At 45.6% G+C, this 19,232-nt stretch overlaps 1 protein-coding gene across 1 annotated transcript; it reads left to right on the top strand.

The window, feature by feature from the left end:
* The first annotated feature begins 1,642 nt into the window (after positions 1-1,642).
* On the top strand, positions 1,643-15,150 carry LOC138999677 (zinc finger protein 432-like). The gene is made up of 6 exons (XM_070401865.1): positions 1,643-1,685; positions 4,984-5,177; positions 6,131-6,257; positions 7,022-7,120; positions 9,485-9,568; positions 14,918-15,150. The coding sequence occupies exons 2-6, from the start codon at positions 5,163-5,165 to the stop codon at positions 14,980-14,982; spliced, it is 390 nt and encodes a 129-aa protein (XP_070257966.1). The 5' UTR covers positions 1,643-1,685; positions 4,984-5,162; the 3' UTR covers positions 14,983-15,150.
* The last annotated feature ends 4,082 nt before the right edge of the window (positions 15,151-19,232 follow it).

Below are 19,232 nucleotides of genomic sequence, written 5' to 3'. Positions count from 1 at the left end.
GGACCCGGGCTGGTGCGGGTGGAGGTTCGTCCCGGCTGGAGGTTGAGGCCGTTTCCTGTTGTTGATGAACGTGTGTTGTATGGACACATTCTTTTCTTTCTTTTTTTTTTTTTTAATATATTTTATTGGCTTTTTACAGAGAGGAAGGGGAGGAATAGAGTTAGAAACATGGATCAGCTGCCTCTTGCACGCCCCCTACTGGGGATGTGCCTGCAACAAAGGTACATGCCCTTGACCAGAATCGAACCCGGGATCCTTCAGTCCGCAGGCTGACGCTCTATCCACTGAGCCACACCGGTCAGGGCTGCTGTGACCATTCTTGTCCGTGTGTTCCGGCTCCGATGTGCCCTTACTGTAGGGGGTATGTAGCTTAGATGTGAACCGCAGAGAAGGCGGCAGAGCCCAGGCAGGTAGCTAGAAGCCCTGCGTTTTATTTAGTCCATTATCCAGGGGTTGGCTCACAGCTGCGGGGAGTTTGGCTAATCCAGCCTCGTCCATGGGACACTCGTCCTTTGTGGTCGCTTTTGAGCTACAAGCGCAGAACCGAGTCCTGGACACCCCCAGACCGGGGACCCTCAAAAGCCGGGACTACCTGTCCGTCCCTGTGCACGCTGCTCACCTGCACCTGCTTCCACCTGTTGCCTCTTTGCCTGACACACACTCACACTTCCTGCTTTGCTGACAGGATTTTCATTGAATGTTATGCCCATCCCGCTGGCAAGGTGACCCGCATCCCAGTGTATTAGTAAGTCCTGGTCGGTCTCGGCCAACCGCAGTGGCTCCAGTTCCCATCGCTAGTGACTGAGTTACTGTGAAATGAACTGGAGTACATGGTGCATGTCGTTCTAGCCAACTGTGTAAGTGAAAATGTGCCTGGTGGTCTCTGGGGGACATTTTCTCTTTTTATTTATTCATTTACCAGTGGCTCGGTGCATGAAATTCATGCAGGGGGTGGCGGGGCGGGGGGGGGGGGGGGGAGTCCCTCAGCTGGGCCTGCACCCTCTCCAACCTGGGACCCCTCGGGGGATGTCCTACTGCCAGCAGTAGGACATCCCTCTCTCAATCCGGGACCGCTGGTTCCTAACCACTCACCTGCCTGCCTACCTGACCGCCCCTAACCACTCCGCCTGCTGGCCTGATCAACCCCAACTGCCACCCCCCCTTCCAGCCTGATTACCCCTAATTGCCTGCCCCTGCCGGAATGATTGCCCCCAACTCCCTCTCCCTAAACAGCCAGCTCAACTCCACCTGTCCCCCCCCCCCCCCCCCCCCCCCCCCCCCGCCCCATCAGCCTGCTTGCCCCAAATACCCCTCCTGCCAGCCTGATTGCTCCCAACTGCCCTCCCCTGATGGCCTGATTGCCCCTATCCACCTCTGCCTTGGCCCCGCCATCATGGCTTTTTTCCGGAAGGACGTCCAGAAGGTCTCCCGGCCTAATTACCATATTACTCTTTTATTAGTATAGATTTATTTATTTATTATTTTAAATATATATTTTTTTATATCATCTGAAGATCAATTTTCTGTCCTCCTTCTTAATGTTTATAATTTATTTTTATCTCAATGCATTTGCTCACCTCTCCAATACAAAACAGGAAATTGGTGTTGTAGTGAACAACGGTGCCCTGTTGTCTATCCAGAAAATTCACCTGCCACTGTGTCTGGAGTTAACACTTTCTAGGAGGGTAAGATCATGAAATCATGATTCATCCAGGATTTCAAATTTAATGACATCAGTATATATGTTTATATTCTTCTTTAAGACTCAAGAAACCTCTTAAATGTGTTTTATGTCTCCCATTAATTGTTTATATTCTTTGTTAGCGCCAGTTTTCTTTCCGCCCTTCTCACTAAAAACTGCCTTATGGCAATTTTTCTTACTGTTCATTAAACTGTCATTTGTAGTCTAGATTGTTTATTCTTTTAAGGACCAGATTTTGGTATTGAGCTCTTCCACTGAACTGCTAACTTAAAAAATCTGCAACTTAAAAAGTGTAAAAGCAATATTTACCTGTATGTATATGTGTACTGTTTGCATATGTAAGAAACAGCACTCTAACACCCTAGCCGTGTTCTGTGAGACCCCCCCCCCCCCCAATTATATTACATCTTCTCGCCCACAGGTAATTACCATTTGCTTCTCCATACCAAGCACTTTAAGCTTTTCTTTATAATTTTATCATGTAATTAATCATTCCTGATCTTTGATCTTTATAGTTTATTTAGTTTACCCATTTTTAACTGTATCCATCAATCTTACATTATGCATTTTTAAAAAATATACCGTTTATTGATTTCAGAGAGGAAGGGAGATGGAGAGAGACATTCAAACATTAATAATGAAAGAGAATCACTGATTAACTGCCTCCCGCATGCCCCACACTTGGGATCCAGCCTGCAACCCAGGCACGTGCCCTGACTGGGAATCTAACCCTGACCTTCTGGTTCATAGTTCAGTGCTCAACCACTGACCCACCCAGGCCAGGCCAGGCCAGGCCATTATGCATTTTTCAATGTCAGCCTTCTTTTGCTCAGTACACAGGTGTATATTTTTTTGCTCTGTAATGAGGGTCAGGATACCCTATTCTACAATATTTACACAGTAATTGTTTTAGGAGCTACAAGCCACAGACTGTCTCTCATATATACTTCACAAAAAGGTGTGGTTTTTGTTTGTTTATTTTTCTTTTTATCATTTAAAAACACCATTAGGTGCTTTCTCTCTGGGGAGCACCCCTAGGCTTTTCCTCCTTGGAGCTCCCTGTGCCTTTCTTTCTCTCCTAAGCCCAAGGGCCCTTCCTTTGGCCTCTATGACTTGTTTCTGAGCCCACACAGCTCAACTGGCTCAATTTTTTTTTTTTTTTTTTTTTTTATAATATATATTTTATTGATTTTCTTACAGAGAGGAAGGGAGAGAGATAGAGAGTTAGAAACATCGATGAGAGAGAAACATCGACCAGCCGCCTCCTGCACACCTCCCACTGGGGATGTGCCCACAACCAAGGTACATGCCCTTGACCGGAACCGAACCCGGGACCCTTCAGTCCGCAGGCCGACGCTCCATCCACTGAGCCAAACCGGTTTGGCAATTTTTTTTTTTTTTATCTGTGTGGCATCCTAAATAAACTCTCCTTAAAAATATCAAAAACATGTAAAATAAAACCTAAAAACATTGAAAGCATTCTTAGCTTACAAAGCTGGGCCAAGGTTGTCTTACCCCCATGGCCTGCCTTCGTCTGAGTGGATGGCAGCTTTTCTTACTGTTCATTAGAGCCCTGTTATTTGCAGTCTGCATTGTTAGGAATACTGCTGCCTTGAAAATCCTAGTACATGGCTTCTGGTTCAGAGGTGCCCTTACTTTGTTCTGGGGGGTGGGATGGGAGGAAGAAAATATCTTAGATGTTTACCTCAGTGTGAAAATGCTGTGTGTAACTTCAGTCTAAAGAGATGATGCTGAAATGTTTTCCAAAGTCATACCTTTTACATTCCAGTGACTGTAATTAGCTCTATAGCGCACTTTACACGGCCTGTTTGAAATCTTTCCATAGCTTAACACATTGAGAAATTTTCCTGTATCTTACTGGTAAAGGCCTACGATGTGCCTCTCCTCTTGAGACTGATAGTTGTCTACAAAGTGATTTTTTTAAAAAAATTTATTGATTTTTTACAGAGAGAAAGGGAGAGGGATAGAGAGTTAGAAACATCGATGAGAGAGAAACATCGATCAGCACGCCCCCTACTGGGGATGTGCCTGCAAACAAGGTACACGCCTTTGACCGGAATCGAACCTGGGACCCGTCAGTCGGCTGGCCGACGCTCTATCCCACTGAGTCAAACCAGTCAGGGCCTACAAAGTTATTTTTGTGTGTTTTCCAAAGCGGGGTTCAGTCTCTCCCCACTTCCAGCGTGGATATCTGATTGTCCCTGAGATGTTTTTTAAAAAGACATCCCTGCCCTCCTCTCCTGTGTCATTATGTCTCTATCTGTATGTGAGTCTGTCTGTTCACAGGCATTTCATTCTGTTCTTTGGCTGATTTGTCTATTGTGCTAACATGGTGCTGTCGTAATTAAAGTGACTTGAAGCCCTCATAACTGATAGAGCAACTCTTTCAACTGTTTTTTAAAAAAAAATATTTTTATTGAATTCAGAGAGGAAGGGAGAGTTAGAGAGAGAAATATCAATGATGAGAGAGAATCATTGACTGCCTCCTGCACACTCCATACTGGGGATGGAGCCTGCAACCTGGGTATGTGCCCTTGACCGGAATTGAACCTGGGACCCTTCAGTCTGCAGGCCAATGCTCTAAGCACTGAGCCAAACCAGCTACAGCTAGGGCTCACCTGTTTTTAAAGATGTATATAGCTGTCAGGGATTTTAATTGGGATTTCGTCGGGTCTTTATATACATTTGGGGGACGTGACATCTTTAATCTGTTTGGTTTTCTGAGTCATCTTCACAGTCCATCTTTCCGTTTATTTAATTAATAAACTCCTAAATAGACTTTAATTAAGACTATTAAAGTTTTTTCTCAATATTTCTTGCTTTCAAGGGAAACAGTGCCCAGACCCTCTCCATCCACATGCTCTGCTCTGTGTCAGTGATTTTCCTGACGGTCACCTGATCCTGAGGCCTGGTGCGGGCATGGATGTCACTTCCCAGGTCTCCCACTTACCCTCCAGGATCGATTCTGACCAAGGACATGTACCTTGGTTGCAGGTTCCTCCCTGGCCCGGGCCCTGGTCAGGGCACGTGCAGGAGGCAAGGAATTGATGTGTTTCTCTCACATGGATGTTTCTGTCCTTCCCTCTCTCTTCCACTCTCCCTAAAAAATCAATGGAAAAATATCCGCAGGTGAGGATAAATAAATAAATAAAGGGACAATAGCGATACTGTGGCCTTGTGTGAGGTGAGTGCTCCGAGCAGTGTAGCATCGTGGCCCAGAGGAAATGTACCACCCGTGGGATTCTCTCCTCCGTCCACAGGCCTGACTCCCCGGGAGCAATAGAACCATGTGAAGCAGGAGGAGGCTGCAGGGTTGGTATCAGCATTTCCGTGACACCCCTGACTGCAGACGGATTTCTCTACAGAAATACAGAGCAGACCCCAAACACACTAAGGCAGGGCCTCGCCCTTGCCAGCTCTTTTCAGAGAACAGAAGGAAATGCTCCAGGCTCAGGTGATTGGGTTTTTTTTAATCCTTTCCATTCTTCATTAAAGAATTTGTAGAAATCTATAAAAACCACCTCCGTTAATCTGAGAAGTATACGTATATGTGTATATCTTGTCTCTCAAATATGTGAATGTGGCCCTGGCCGGTGTGGCTCAGTTGGTTGGGCGGCATCCCATGCACAGAAAGGTTGCCGGTTCGATTCACAGTCGGGGAACATGCCCAGGTTTCAGTCTGGATCCTCAGAAGCGGGGGTGCAGGAGGCAGTGGATCCGTGTATGGTTCTCACATCGATGTTTCTCTCTCCTCCCTTTCTCTCTGTCTAAAAATCAATAAAAAACATTTTAAAAAAAATATGTGATTGTGGTGTTTCTAGGTTCACAAGAATATTTTATGTCACATTATAGAAACATAACTGGTTGAATGCATGAATATCTGAATGCACAATTACAAAACACAGGATGGGGCCAAGTTAGGTTTACAGTTGTGCGTGCAGAAAACACAGTTTATTCCTGTGCTATTATTTATTAATTATTGTATTATTTTTCATGTGAACAACTGTAAACCTAACTTTCCCCCACCCTGTATTTTACTAGGAATGTGATTATCCAACTGTACAGAAAATAAAGCCCCACTTGCTGAATAGATGCAGCTTATAGAGTGAAAATGAGCAAGAAAACTATCATTTCGCCCATAGCATCTAAGTCGGGGGTGGGGAATGTTGTTTTTTGCTGAGGGCCTTTTGGATATTTATAACATCATTCAGGGGCCTCCGTTAATTGTCAATTTAAAAATTAGCCTGCTATATTTGGTCACACTTTTACTTAACTCGCTCCTAATGCCTTGCAAGGCCTGACTAAATGATTTCTCGGGTCTTATATGGCTGGAGGGCCGGCCAGGCCCCACCCCTGCTTGAGATTTTAAAGGACATCACCCCATTAAACAGCACGGTGTTGTTACAGGAACCCCTGGCATTTCACGATGTGGCCGTGGACTTTACTTGGGAGGAGTGGCAGCTCCTGGGCCCCGAGCAGAAGGACCTGTACAGGGACGTGATGATGGAGACCTACAGCCACCTGGTGTCAGTGGGTGAGGACAGCTCCCCTGTGTCACTCAGCTGGTGCCCTGTTTTTCCTTTCTCAGCTGCTTAACTGCTCAGAATGACTCCAGTTCACTGACATGGTGTGATCGCAGATCCTTCTCTTGCTGCAGACAGGAGGGTATTATGTCCCTTCTCCTGAGAGAAAAGTCTTTGTGTTACTGATGGAAAGCCTGTTCATTCCCTGCAACGTACCATTCTCCCTTATTTATTCTTTTTTGTTAATCCTCACCCGAGGATTTATTTATTTATTTATTTATTATTATTATTTTTTATATATATTTTATTGATTTTTTACAGAGAAGAAAGGAAAGGGATAGAGAGTTAGAAACATCGATGAGAGAGAAACATCAATCAGCTGCCCCCTGCATACCCCCCACTGGGGATGTGCCCACAACCAAGGTACATGCCCTTGACCGGAATCGAACCTGGGACCCTTCAGTCCGCAGGCCGACGCTCTATCCACTGAGCCAAACCGGTTAGAGCATCGAGGATATTTTTTAGAGAGAGTGGCAAGGAGGGGAGAAGACAGAGAGAGAGAAACATCGACGTGAAAGAGACATCGATTGGTTGCCTCCTGCATGTACCCTGACCGGACCGTGTATGGAGCTTACAACCCATGTACATGCCCTTGACTGGAATTGAACCTGGGACCCCTTCTATCAACTGAGCCACACCAGCCAGGGCTCATTCTCCCTTCTTGACATACGTCACCCCGAGATAACATGTCTAAGTCTCTGTCCTTGTCCACAAGCAGGGTATCGAGCCAGCAAACCAGACACGCTCTCCAAGCTGGAACGAGGGGAAGAACCGTGGACAGTACAGCGTGGACGCCAGTGTCCAGTCTCTCCAGGTGAGGGGGTGAGAACCAGCAAGGCGGGCGGCCAGGAAGTCACATTCCGGTCAGAGGCCGCGTCAGAGCTGTGACAGTGAATGAGGAAACTCAAACCTCCCCTCCACATATGAGAACCCTTGTTCTTTGTAGAAGTTTAGAGGAAAACATACCCTTTTTTTATTGTCTGATAAAAAGCTTATTTTATATTCCTCTTGTTTTTGTTTGCATAGTTTTCTTCCTCCAGGGATTCTCAGATCTTCCTCCTTTTTGTCCATGGTCAGGGTGTCTCTGCCTGTGTTAGCACCTCTCTTGCTATGAAATCCTAGTTTCCAGGCCTCTCCAGAAAGATGGAATTTGGAATTCATCGTTTTTTTCTTGCTACTGGGCCTTCGTGCCCTGGATGGGAATAGTGATTTCCCTCCGTAACATCCAGTCCACCTTGGATGCTGTGTCCCCGTGATAACCTGCTCTTCACGGCTCATTCATGTTCTTCACTCCGCTGCCTCCAAGGTTCTTAATTTTCAGTTCTCCTCACTCTTAAGATTTCCTCTATTCGCATGAGTGAACCTTTTTCTGTTCTGTGACATGGGCTCCCAAATGGACTTCTCCCTCAATATTGTCTAATGTATACTTTCTTTTTTTTTTCTTTCTTTTTTCTTCTTTATATATATTTTATTGATTTTTTACAGAGAGGAAGGGAGAGAGACAGAGAGTTAGAAACATCGACGAGAGAGAAACGTCGATCAGCTGCCCCCTGCACATCTCCCACTGGGGATGTGCCCGCAACCCAGGTCCATGCCCTTGACCAGAATCAAATCTGAGACCCTTCAGTCTGCAGGCTGATGCTCTATCCACTGAGCTGAACTGGTTTCAGTGTAATGTACACTTTCTTTTTGTGTATTTTAATCATCATCATGGAGGCTGGTCTCTGATTTCCCAATTTGTGAGAGAGCAGAAATCATCTTCCCTTTATTCCGCTTTTTTTTTAATTGTTGTTGCTGTTAATCCTCACCTGAGGATATTTTTCCATTGGTTTTCAGAGATAGAGGAAGAGAGGGGGAGAAACAGAAGGAAACATCGATGTCTTTTATTTATTTATTATTTTTTATTTTTAAAAATATATTTTTTTATTGATTTCGGAGAAGAAGGGAAAGGGAGAGAGAGAGAGAAACATCAGTGATGAGAGAGAATCATGGATCAGTTGCCTGCTGCACGCCCCCTACTGGGGATCGAACCCGCAGCCTGGGCATGAACCCTTGACCAGAATCAAACCCAGGACCCTTCAGTCTGCAGGCCGATGGTCTGTCCACTGAGCCAATCCAGCTAAGGCGTTGTCTTCTCTTTAAATACACGGTAGGCAAAAGTAGGTGTACAGTGGCGACTAAGCGAAACACAGAGTTTATTCTTATGTTATTATTGTAGAATACTGTTTCATTTCACATAGGAACAACTGTAAACCTACTTTTGCTCTACCCTGTAAATCCTGATTTCACCCACCTCCCCCATCTCCATTGTTCCTTTCACCATGTCACACAGACTATGATTGCCTTTGTTACTTTGCTTCATGTGTCTGTACCTAGAATTATTAAACCTGGGTTTCCTACAAATTTAACTCAGTTCTGACACTATCTACCTAGAAATGGGATCAGACACTACAAGTTGTGACTTCCGTGCCATAAGTCAAGTCCCACTTCAGATGTCAGTGACAAGTCCATTTTGTCACCTGTGCTTCTGACCAACTGGCTATAAATTGGAGGTGTCATGAGTCCCATCCTTGGATTAAATTAATTTGCTAGAGCAGCTCACAGAACTCTGAGAAATACTTAGGTTTAGTGGGTTTTTTTAATAAAAGATACAGATGAATAGGTACATGGGACAAGGTTTGAAATATTTCTGAATATAGGAGGTTCTGTCTTTATTGAGCTAAGGTGAACCAACCACCCAGTGGGCACAAGGATGTATTCACTAACCCAGAAACTGATCTAGTTAAGAATTTTCATAGAGCCTTAATCTCTAGGCCTTTTCTCCCTTCTATGAGGTCAGTTAGTAGGGCTGGAAGTCCAACCATTAAATCACTTGGTCTTTCTAGTGACTAACTCTATCCTGAGAGTATGTAGGAGCCCTGTGCTCTCATCTCATTAGCATAAACTCAGCTGTTTTTATTGTAGAACAAAAGATACTTCTGTCACTTAGGAATTTGTAGTGGTTTCACCACCTCAATGTGAAGAACTATGTATAAAGATCAAATATATTTTTTATTTTATATCATATAGGATTGTCACTAAATAGTTACTTCACATGACGGCTTTTTACAAAACAGTTTTATTTCAAACAAGGATTGTGAGGGATTCCAGAATGATTCCCTGTTCTCTTCTGTCCTAGAACTCAGGAAGGTTGATGATCTTCTGCAGCATCACTTGCAAATCCGAAACCTTCAGAAGAGTGTGGACCGAGGCTGTGAACATGGTATGTTAGCAGATATTGTTAATCAGAGTGAAGATCATTCTCTATTCAAGCAAAATTGCAATGATTTGTTTGAGATAAGTGAAAAGCCTTTAAAATCAAATGAAAATTTTGAAAGCCAAAATAGAAGCTGTAACTTAAAGAATTCTGTGGAGTTGAAGGGAGATGGAATATGTATTCTTCATGCTAACCATGAACAATTTTACACTGAAATCATGTTGCCAGTTAGTATCAAACTCATTAATAATCAATCCTGGGTCATTCAGCAACAGAAAACTCACAATGTAGAGAAAGCCCATGTGTGCATTGAAAGTGGGAAAGTCTTTCTGAAGATGTCTCAGCTCACTGATCATCAGAGAGTTCATACTAGACAGAAATTTTATGGGTGCAGTCTGTGTGGGAAAGCCTTTCTCAGAAAATCCAGGCTTACTGAACATCAGAAAATACACCGGGGACTCAAACAGTATGAATATACTGAATGTGACAAAACCTTCCTCAAGACATCCCAGTTCAATAGACATCAGAAAATGCACATGAAAGAGAAACCTTTTATGTGTAGTGAATGTGGAAAAGCATTCCTCAAACAGTCTCGGCTCATTTATCATCAACGAACTCATACAGGAGAGAAACCCCATGGATGCAGTCTATGTGGGAAGACCTTCTCTACAAAGTTTAGTCTCACTATACATCAGAAAACCCATACAGGAGAGAAACCTTATACATGCCCTGAATGTGGAAAAGGCTTTATTGAGAAGAGTTGTCTTATTGCACATCAGCGAACTCATACAGGAGAGAAACCCTATGGTTGCAATCTGTGTGGAAAAACCTTCTCTACAAAGTTTAATCTCACTACACATCAGAGAACTCACACGGGAGAGAAGCCTTTTTTATGCAGTGAATATGGGAAAGGCTTCTCAATGAAGCACTGTCTTATTGGACATCAGCGAACGCATTCTGGAGAGAAACCCTATGTATGTGTTGTGTGTGAAAAAGGTTTCACCATGAAGCGTGATCTCACTGTACATCAGCGAAGTCATACTTCAGAAAAACCGTATGCGTGCAATGAATGTGGAAAGGGCTTTATTGTGAAGAGTTGTCTGATTGTACATCAGCAAATGCACACGGGAGAGAAGCCCTATGTATGCAGTGAATGTGGAAAAGGCTTCCCAGTGAAAATGCAATTGATTGTACATCAACGAACTCATACAGGAGAGAAACCGTATGTATGTAGTGTGTGCTGGAAAGGTTTCACAGCGAAGCAAAATCTCATTAGACATCAGCTGAAACATACAGGAGAGTATCCCTATATATGTAATTTGTGTGGAAAAGGCTTCACCATGAAGACTGACCTCACTTTACATCAGCAAACTCATACTTAAGAGAAATTATGTGCAATGAATGTATGAAAGGCTTCATTATGAAAAATACTAGAGGCCTGGTGCACGAATTCCTGCTCAGGTGGAGTCCCTCGGCATGGTCGGTGATCAGGGCCTTTTGGGGCTGCGGGAGGTTGGCTGTGGGAGCTCATTGACCACCAGGGCGCAGTCCTGCGTTGAGCATCTACCCTCTGGTGGTCAGTGCACATCATAGCAACCGATCGTTCAGTTACTTAGGCTTTTCTATCTACACTAATAAAAGAAAAACATGGTAATTAGCATACAACCACTACCCTTTCCATTGGCTAATCAGTGAGTATATGCAAATTAACTGTCAGCCAAGATGGCGGTTAATTTGCAAATACCGGCTCTGAGCGAAGACTGAAGACAACATGGAAGCCAAGGGCTATAGAAGGGAGCAAAGTAGAGACCGCGGACACAGTAAAGGAGCCAAGGCTGCAGAGGCAGGAGGCGGGAGGGGAAACCCAGCCACAGCGGCTGGGAGTGGGAGGGGAAACCAGGCAGCAGCGGCTTGGGGCGGGTTGGGAAAACCCACCAAGATGGGGTGGGTTGGGAAAACCCAGCAGCAGCGGCTGGGGGCGGATTGGGAAAACCCACCAAGATGGAGCGGCTGGGGGCAGGTTGGGCAAATCCACCAAGACTGAGAGGCTGGGGGCGGGTTGGGAAAACCCAGCAGCAGTGGCTGGGGGCGGGTTGGGCATACCCACCAAGACTGAGCGGCTCGGGGCCGGTTGGGAAAACCCATCCAGATGGGGCTGCTGGGGGCGGGTTGGGAAATCCCACCAAGACTGAGCGGCTGGGGGCGGGTTGGGAAAACCCACCAAGACTGAGCGGCTGGGGGCGGGTTGGGAAATCCCACCAAGACTGAGCGGCTGGGGGCAGGTTGGGAAATCCCACCAAGACTGAGCAGCTGGGGGCAGGTTGGGAAATCCCACCAAGACTGAGCGGCTGGGGGCGGGTTGGGAAAACCCACCAAGATGGAGCGGCTGGGGGCGGGTTGGGAAAACCCACCAAGATGGGGTGGGTTGGGAAAACCCAGCCACAGCGGCTGGGAGTGGGAGGGAAAACCAGGCAGCAGCGGCTTGGGGCGGGTTGGGCAAACCCACCAAGATGGAGCGGCTGGGGGTGGGTTGGGAAAACCCACCAAGATGGGGTGGGTTGGGAAAACCCAGCAGCAGCGGCTGGGGGCGGATTGGGAAAACCCACCAAGATGGAGCGGCTGGGGGCAGGTTGGGCAAATCCACCAAGACTGAGAGGCTGGGGGCGGGTTGGGAAAACCCAGCAGCAGCGGCTGGGGGCGGGTTGGGCATACCCACCAAGACTGAGCGGCTCGGGGCCGGTTGGGAAAACCCATCCAGATGGGGCTGCTGGGGGCGGGTTGGGAAATCCCACCAAGACTGAGAGGCTGGGTGCGGGTTGGGCAAACCCACCAAGATGGAGTGGCTGGGGGCGGGTTGGGCAAACCCACCAAGATGGAGTGGCTGGGGGCGGGTTGGGAAAACCCACCAAGACTGAGCGGCTGGGGGCAGGTTGGGAAATCCCACCAAGACTGAGCGGCTGGGGGCGGGTTGGGAAAACCCACCAAGACTGAGCGGCTGGGGGCGGGTTGGGAAATCCCACCAAGCCTGAGCAGCTGGGGGTGGGTTGGGCATACCCACCCAGCCACAGCGGCTGGAGGCAGATGGAGAAACCCAGCAGCAGTGGCTGGGATCGGGTTGGGCATACCCACCAAGCCGCAGCAGCTGGGAGCAGGTTGGGAAAACCCACCAAGACTGAGAGGCTGGGTGCGGGTTGGGCAAACCCACGAAGACTGAGAGGCTGGGTGCGGGTTGGGCAAACCCACGAAGACTGAGCAGCTGGGGGCCAGTTGGGAAATCCCACCAAGACTGAGCGGCTGGGGGCGGGTTGGGCAAACCCACGAAGACTGAGCGGCTGGGGGCCGGTTGGGAAAACCCACCAAGACTGAGCGGCTGGGGTCGGGTTGGGCAAACCCACGAAGACTGAGCGGCTGGGGGCCGGTTGGGAAAACCCACCAAGACTGAGCGGCTGGGGTCGGGTTGGGAAATCCCACCAAGACTGAGCGGCTGGGGGCCGGTTGGGAAAACCCACCAAGACTGAGCGGCTGGGGTCGGGTTGGGAAATCCCACCAAGACTGAGCGGCTGGGGGCCGGTTGGGAAATCCCACCAAGACTGAGCGGCTGGGGGCCGGTTGGGAAAACCCACCAAGACTGAGCGGCTGGGGGCCGGTTGGGAAATCCCACCAAGACTGAGCGGCTGGGGGCCGGTTGGGAAAACCCACCAAGACTGAGCGGCTGGGGGCTGGTTGGGCAAACCCACCCAGCAGCAGTGGCTGGGGGCCGGTTGGGCAAACCCACCCAGCAGCAGTGGCTGGGGGCGGGTTGGGCAAACCCACCAAGACTGAGCGGCTGGGGGCGGGTTGTGCAAACCCACCAAGCTGGAGCGGCTGGGGGCGGGAGCAAAGCCCGCCTCAGTGGGTTTTGCTCCCTTCTCTGCTTTTCTCCAGCCACAGTAAGCCCTATTCTTGCAGGAATCTTCCTGCAACGGGCCTCTAGTATATATAGATTCTGTGTGTACATGAGCAAAACTCATGCTACAGAGCAGCCCTACACACATGTAATAATTGTGGTGAAGGCTTTAGGACAGTGGTTCTCAACCTGTGGGTCACCCCTTTGGGGGTCGAATGACCGTTTCACAGGGGTCGCCTAAGACCATTGGAAAACCCATATATAATTACATATTGTTTTTTTTTTTTTTTTAAATATATTTTATTGATTTTCTACAGAGAGGAAGGGAAAGGGAGAGAGAGCCAGAAACATCGATGAGAGAGAAACATCAATCAGCTGCCTCCTGCACACCCCCGACCGGGGATGCGCCCGCAACCAAGGCACATGCCCCTGACCGGAATCGAACCCGGGACCCTTGAGTCCGCAGGCCGACGATCCATCCACTGAGCCAAATCGGTCAGGGCTAATTACATATTGTTTTTGTGATTAATCACTATGCTTTAATTATGTTCAATTTGTAACAATGAAAATACATCCTGCATATCAGATATTTACATTACGATTCATAACAGTAGCAAAATTACAATTATGAAGTAGCAATGAAATTAATTTTATGGTTGGGGGTCACCACAACATGAGGAACTGTATTAAAAGGTCACGGCATTAGGAAGGTTGAGAACCACTGCTTTAGAAGAAAGACATGCCTTGTAAAACATCAGAGATTTCACTCAGGAAACACTTCCTTTGCATGTACTAAATGTACAAAATTCTCTTTTATTAACAATGATCTCATCCATCAGAGAATTCACATGGGAGAGAAATCCTATGAATGTAATTAATGTGGTAAAACTTTCACTACAAACTCAGGATTCTATGTTCATCAAAGAAAACACAGTCGGGAGGCCCTAAGAGTGTAGCAATTGTGGGACAGCTTTTGACCACTTGTCAGTTGTTAAACATAAGAGATTTCATAGGTAGTTGCTTTGGGGTAAGCCTGTTGTCAGTTGTAGGCCCTCAAGATAATAGTATGCAATGAAGAATAACTTGATGCAAAAAGAGAGATAGGGAAAAAAGAATATGTTACTGCAAAGAATGTGGTACTGTCTTTCTTGGTCAATTACCTCATATTTTATAGGGAAAAAATTTTACAAAACAAGTGATACAATCAGCCTTGATGAAAATATTTTAGCACATTATATGTCTATAAAAGTTATCTTGACATAAATCCTGTGAATGACAGTAGGAAATTCTTACTGGGAAGTAGTCCCTATCAAGACGAATGTATGAATATTTCAAATTGTTTGAAAGCATCTGCCCCAAAGTAAGACCTCAATAGATGTCAGTTTACACTAGAGAAATACTTTTCTCTGGCAGGAACGTGGCATAGATTGCATAATTCATGTTGCCTTATTTGCCACAAATCCATGCAGAAATAACTCATGAACACATTCAATTTGGTGGTCTTTCGCAAATGAAGAAGAGAAGCCTTGAATGAAAAAGCATTCTGTCACAAGTCTGAACAGAAAATATACTTCACAAGCCATTGTGGGCAGGACACCATCAGCAATAGTTCTACTCACCTTGCCTTTGATTATATAAGTTTTAAACAGTGACAATTCCTCTCAGCATGAGTAAAATTTTAATAAATACAACATTGGTGTGTTCTGTGCCTGTTTCATTATGTAACTAAATTTTGCACTTCTTTAGTTCTATGTTTGGGTTATTTCAGAATAACTGAAAACAAAATGAATATATTCATTTATAAGGATAACAACATATTGTGTTTGACCAAGTTTATAAGTAACAAAGTGGTTTATAAAATTAATATAGATGTCAGTTTTTATAACTATAAATTTAGAATCACAAAAACTGAAATTTTCTTGAGATTTCCTTACTTTCTAGATGGTCCTTTATCATACCATCGAGGGTCTCATTAGATTTCCTGTACATCTCATCAAGTTTATCGACAGACTCTAGAAGCCTCTTGAGAGACCTCAAAAGTGTGGTTCTGAACTCAATATCCTCCCTTGATAGTTTTGTCCTGTTTTTTTGTCTCCGCATTTCTTACGCTTTCTTGGTACACCCCCTAAGTAGTCTTTGTGCTCAGTCTTGTTGTAGTTAAGCCCTGATTGTTGTTGTTAATACTAGAGGGATTTGACCACCAGGCTGACCGGCTGTGAGAATCAGCTGTGTGGAAAACTTCTGTCCTCTGGGAAGGTGCTAATCTAGCCTTTGCCTGAGGCGATCCAGCAAATGGCTCTGCGCAGGGCTTGGGCGGGGCGGGATCAACAGGGCGGGTGGAGGGAGCAGTTATGGCTGCTCTCAGTCCCGTTCCCAGAGGCTCTGCTTCTCAGAACCCCGGCCGCCACTGCAAACCTCGGAGAGAAGGCTGCCCTCAGATTCCAACTGATGCTGGACAATCCCGCTTCTCCCATCTTGAGTCTGAGTCCCTAGAGACTCGCCCGGATTTGGAGCCCAGAGTCTGAGACTCCCTCCTGATTGAAAACGACAACTGTGCCCTCAGCCACCAGCCTGCTTTGGGCGCGCACCTCCGCACCTTTAAATTTTCCACACTGCGCCTCCTCTGAGCCTCGGTATGCTGTTCTCTTTCCTTCTAGTTGAAGAGTCTCTCCTCAGCCAGCTTTCCTGTGGTTCTGGGTGATGTCTGTTCCGTCTTTTAGTTGTATTTTTGAAGTGGTTGTTTGTGGCAGCAGTCTCCGGTGTTTACCTATGCCGCCATCTTGGTTATCTCTTGAGATTTCCTGCATGCCTTTCATATAACTATCCATTCTTGGCCTGGCTGTGGTGGCTTGGTGGATTGAGCATCGTCCCATGGACCAAGAGGTCCTGGGTTCGATTCTCAGAAAGGGCACATACCTGGGTTTCGGGCTTGATCCCCAGTAGGGGCATGCAGGAGGCAGCCAATCAATGAGTCTTTCTCATCATTGATGTTTCTATCTCTCTCCCCTTCTCCCTTCCTCTCTGAAATCAACCAAAAACAAAAAAGACCCACATATAACTATCTACTCTCAAAGGTAAAACCTTACATAGTCACAGTTCATTCTCAAGTAGAGTAAAGTGAAATTGTTACAGTGCTCTTAACTATAGGATTGATTTGTATCTCCAGTTTTATCACTCATTTTTATTTGGTTTTTATCACACGTAGATTCTTGTAACCACAGCAAAATTCAGAAAATGTTGCTATCACAAACTCCCTCAGACTACCTTTTTCTTTTTTCCTTTCTTTTTTAAAATATATTTTATTGATTTTTTGCAGAGGAAGGGAGAGGGATAGAGAGTTAGAAACATCGATCAGCTGCCTCTTGCACATCTCATACTGGTGATGTGCCCGCAACCAAGGTACATGCCCTTGACCAAAATTGAACCTGGGACCTTTCATCTGCAGGTCGGCGCTATCTTCACTGGGCCAAACCAATTAGGGCTACCTCTTCTTTTAAATATGTTTTTATTGATTTCAGAGTGAGGAAGAGGGAGATAGAAACATCAATGATGAAAGAGAATCATTGATAGGCTGCCTCCTACACCCCCTACTGAGGATCGAGCCTGAAACACAGGCATATGCCCTGACTGGAAATCGAATCGTGACCTGGTTCATGGGTTGATGCTCAACCACTGTGCCACGCAGGCCCGGCTTCTTTTTCATAGTCACATCCTTGCCCTAACCCTAGTTTTTGGTGTCACAGTTCTCTTTGTACCCATAATTTTTGTCATTTCTGGAATATTAGAAAAATTGAGTCATTTAGCATGTATCCTTTTGAGATAGGCTATTTGACAATGTGAGATATAGACAATACATACTGATCTCTTGGTACAAAGCACCTGGAACTCTTGTAAATTTCCAAGCGATAACAGGTAATAGGGTTTAGAAATAGAGTTCATGATCAATAATACCTATTGAGGAAGGATTCATAAACCTTCCAATAGGAGGCTATTCAGAGATCTCTCAGGTGAGTGAATACATCTGAGTGTGGGGAGGGTGGTGCACCCTAACTTCATGGGGACAGACGCTCCTGTGCTTGGGCCTCTCCCAGACCTCGCACAGTGTATCTCTATTTGCCTGTTCATCTGTAACCTCAATGATGGACGTTTATATGTGCACTTGTTGTCACTGTCTCTTTGGTAAAAAGTCTGGTCCCATTTCTGCCTAATCGATGGATGCTGGCATTTTTTTTTAATCAAAGGGACAGGGAAACAACAAAAATGTGTGTTGGAATTTCACTCATTTCGTGCCTTTTTTTTCTTTTTATTTTTTTAAAATTGTTTTATTGCTTAAAGTATTACAAAGAGTATTACATGTGTCTCCTTTTTTCCCCGCCCTTGACAATCCCCTAGCCTCGCCTACCCCCCAGTGTCTTACGTCCATTGATTATGCTTATATATGCATGCATACAAGTCCTTCGGTTGATCTCTTACCCTCCCCTCCTGCCCTCCAACCCTCCCCGGCCTTCCCGCTGTAGTTTGACAGTCGGTTCGAGGCTGCTCTGCCTCTGTATCTATTTTTGTTCATAACTTTATAATGGTCTTTATTATCCATAAATGAGTGAGATCATGTGGCCTTTTTTTTCTTTATGCAATAAATATTTTTTATATTGGGATAGTTCTAATATTTTTTCAATTTTTCATGCTGTGCCCAAAAAAATGAACACTTGCTTTTTTTTTTTGTAATCCTCAGCCTATGATTTCTTTTTCTGAACAGCTTTTATACACACAGGGGTGGAGCTCAGTCCTTCTTAGCTGCTGCCTTCCTCATGGCTGCAAGGGCATTGCTCAGCTCCTCTCACTTCCTCTTGGCACAGATGTGTGTTCCCACACTTTTTAAAAAAATAATATATTTCTTTATTGATTTCAGAGAGGTAGGGAGGAGAGAGAGATAGAAATATCAATGATTGCCGAACCGGTTTGGCTCAGTGGATAAAGCGTCCGCCTGCGGACTGAGAGGTCCCAGGTTCGATTCCGGTCAAGGGCATGTACCTTGGTTGCGGGCACATCCCCAATTGGGGGTGTGCAAGAGGCAGCTGATCGATCTCATCGATGTTTCTGGCTCTCTATCCCTCTCCCTCCTCTCTGTGAAAAATCAATAAAATATATTTTTAAAAAAAAAGAAAAAAAAAAAGAAATATCAATGATGAGAGAGAATGACTGACTGGCTGCCTCCTGCACACCCCCTACTGGGGATTAAGCCCGCAACCCAGGCATGTGACGTGGGCCGGAATCGAACCTGGGACCCTTCAGTCTGCAGGCTGAGGCTCCATCTACTGAGCCAAACCTATTAGGGCAGCTTTGAGATTTTTTACTTACTATTTTGCTCTTTGTATTTTACAATATTTTATAGGTGCCTGCGAGAGAGAGCTTTTGCTATTCCAGCATCAATGAAATGAGAAAATGCCAACTGAGCTACACTAGCCAGAGCCAAAATTTATTTATTGTAATTGAAGTTCAAATTATAACTAAATTATAGATTTTCAATTAAAGTTTATATTATACATCTCAGTTGAAAGGCTGGTCCTACATTCTTGTGTTATATTTGTCACATATTTGATGATGTAAGTAGGTTATTTATGTGACAAATTATTCCAGACTGCAATGCAGGCATACCTCTTTTATTGTGAGTGGCTGTATTGGGCTCACAGATAATGTGTTTTCACTAACACAGACTCCAGTCCTTCACCACGAAAAAAATGACAACTGCCCTGGCCGGTTTTGCTTGGTGGATAGAGCATAGTC

This window comes from Myotis yumanensis, unplaced genomic scaffold, assembly GCF_028538775.1.
Source record: "Myotis yumanensis isolate MYYU_CA2020_CCGP unplaced genomic scaffold, mMyoYum1.0.hap1 SCAF_23, whole genome shotgun sequence".
Taxonomy (NCBI): domain Eukaryota; kingdom Metazoa; phylum Chordata; class Mammalia; order Chiroptera; family Vespertilionidae; genus Myotis; species Myotis yumanensis.
The sequence above is the reverse complement of the archived record's forward strand: the minus strand, read 5'-3'. Positions and strand labels throughout refer to the sequence as shown.

Bases quoted from the DNA above. Each gene is read 5' to 3' on its own strand.
- LOC138999677 (XM_070401865.1), top strand. The intron at 7,121-9,484 runs GTGAGGGGGTGA...CTTCTGTCCTAG, and splicing joins CCAGTGTCCAGTCTCTCCAG to AACTCAGGAAGGTTGATGAT. The intron at 9,569-14,917 runs GTATGTTAGCAG...AAATCCATGCAG, and splicing joins GGACCGAGGCTGTGAACATG to AAATAACTCATGAACACATT.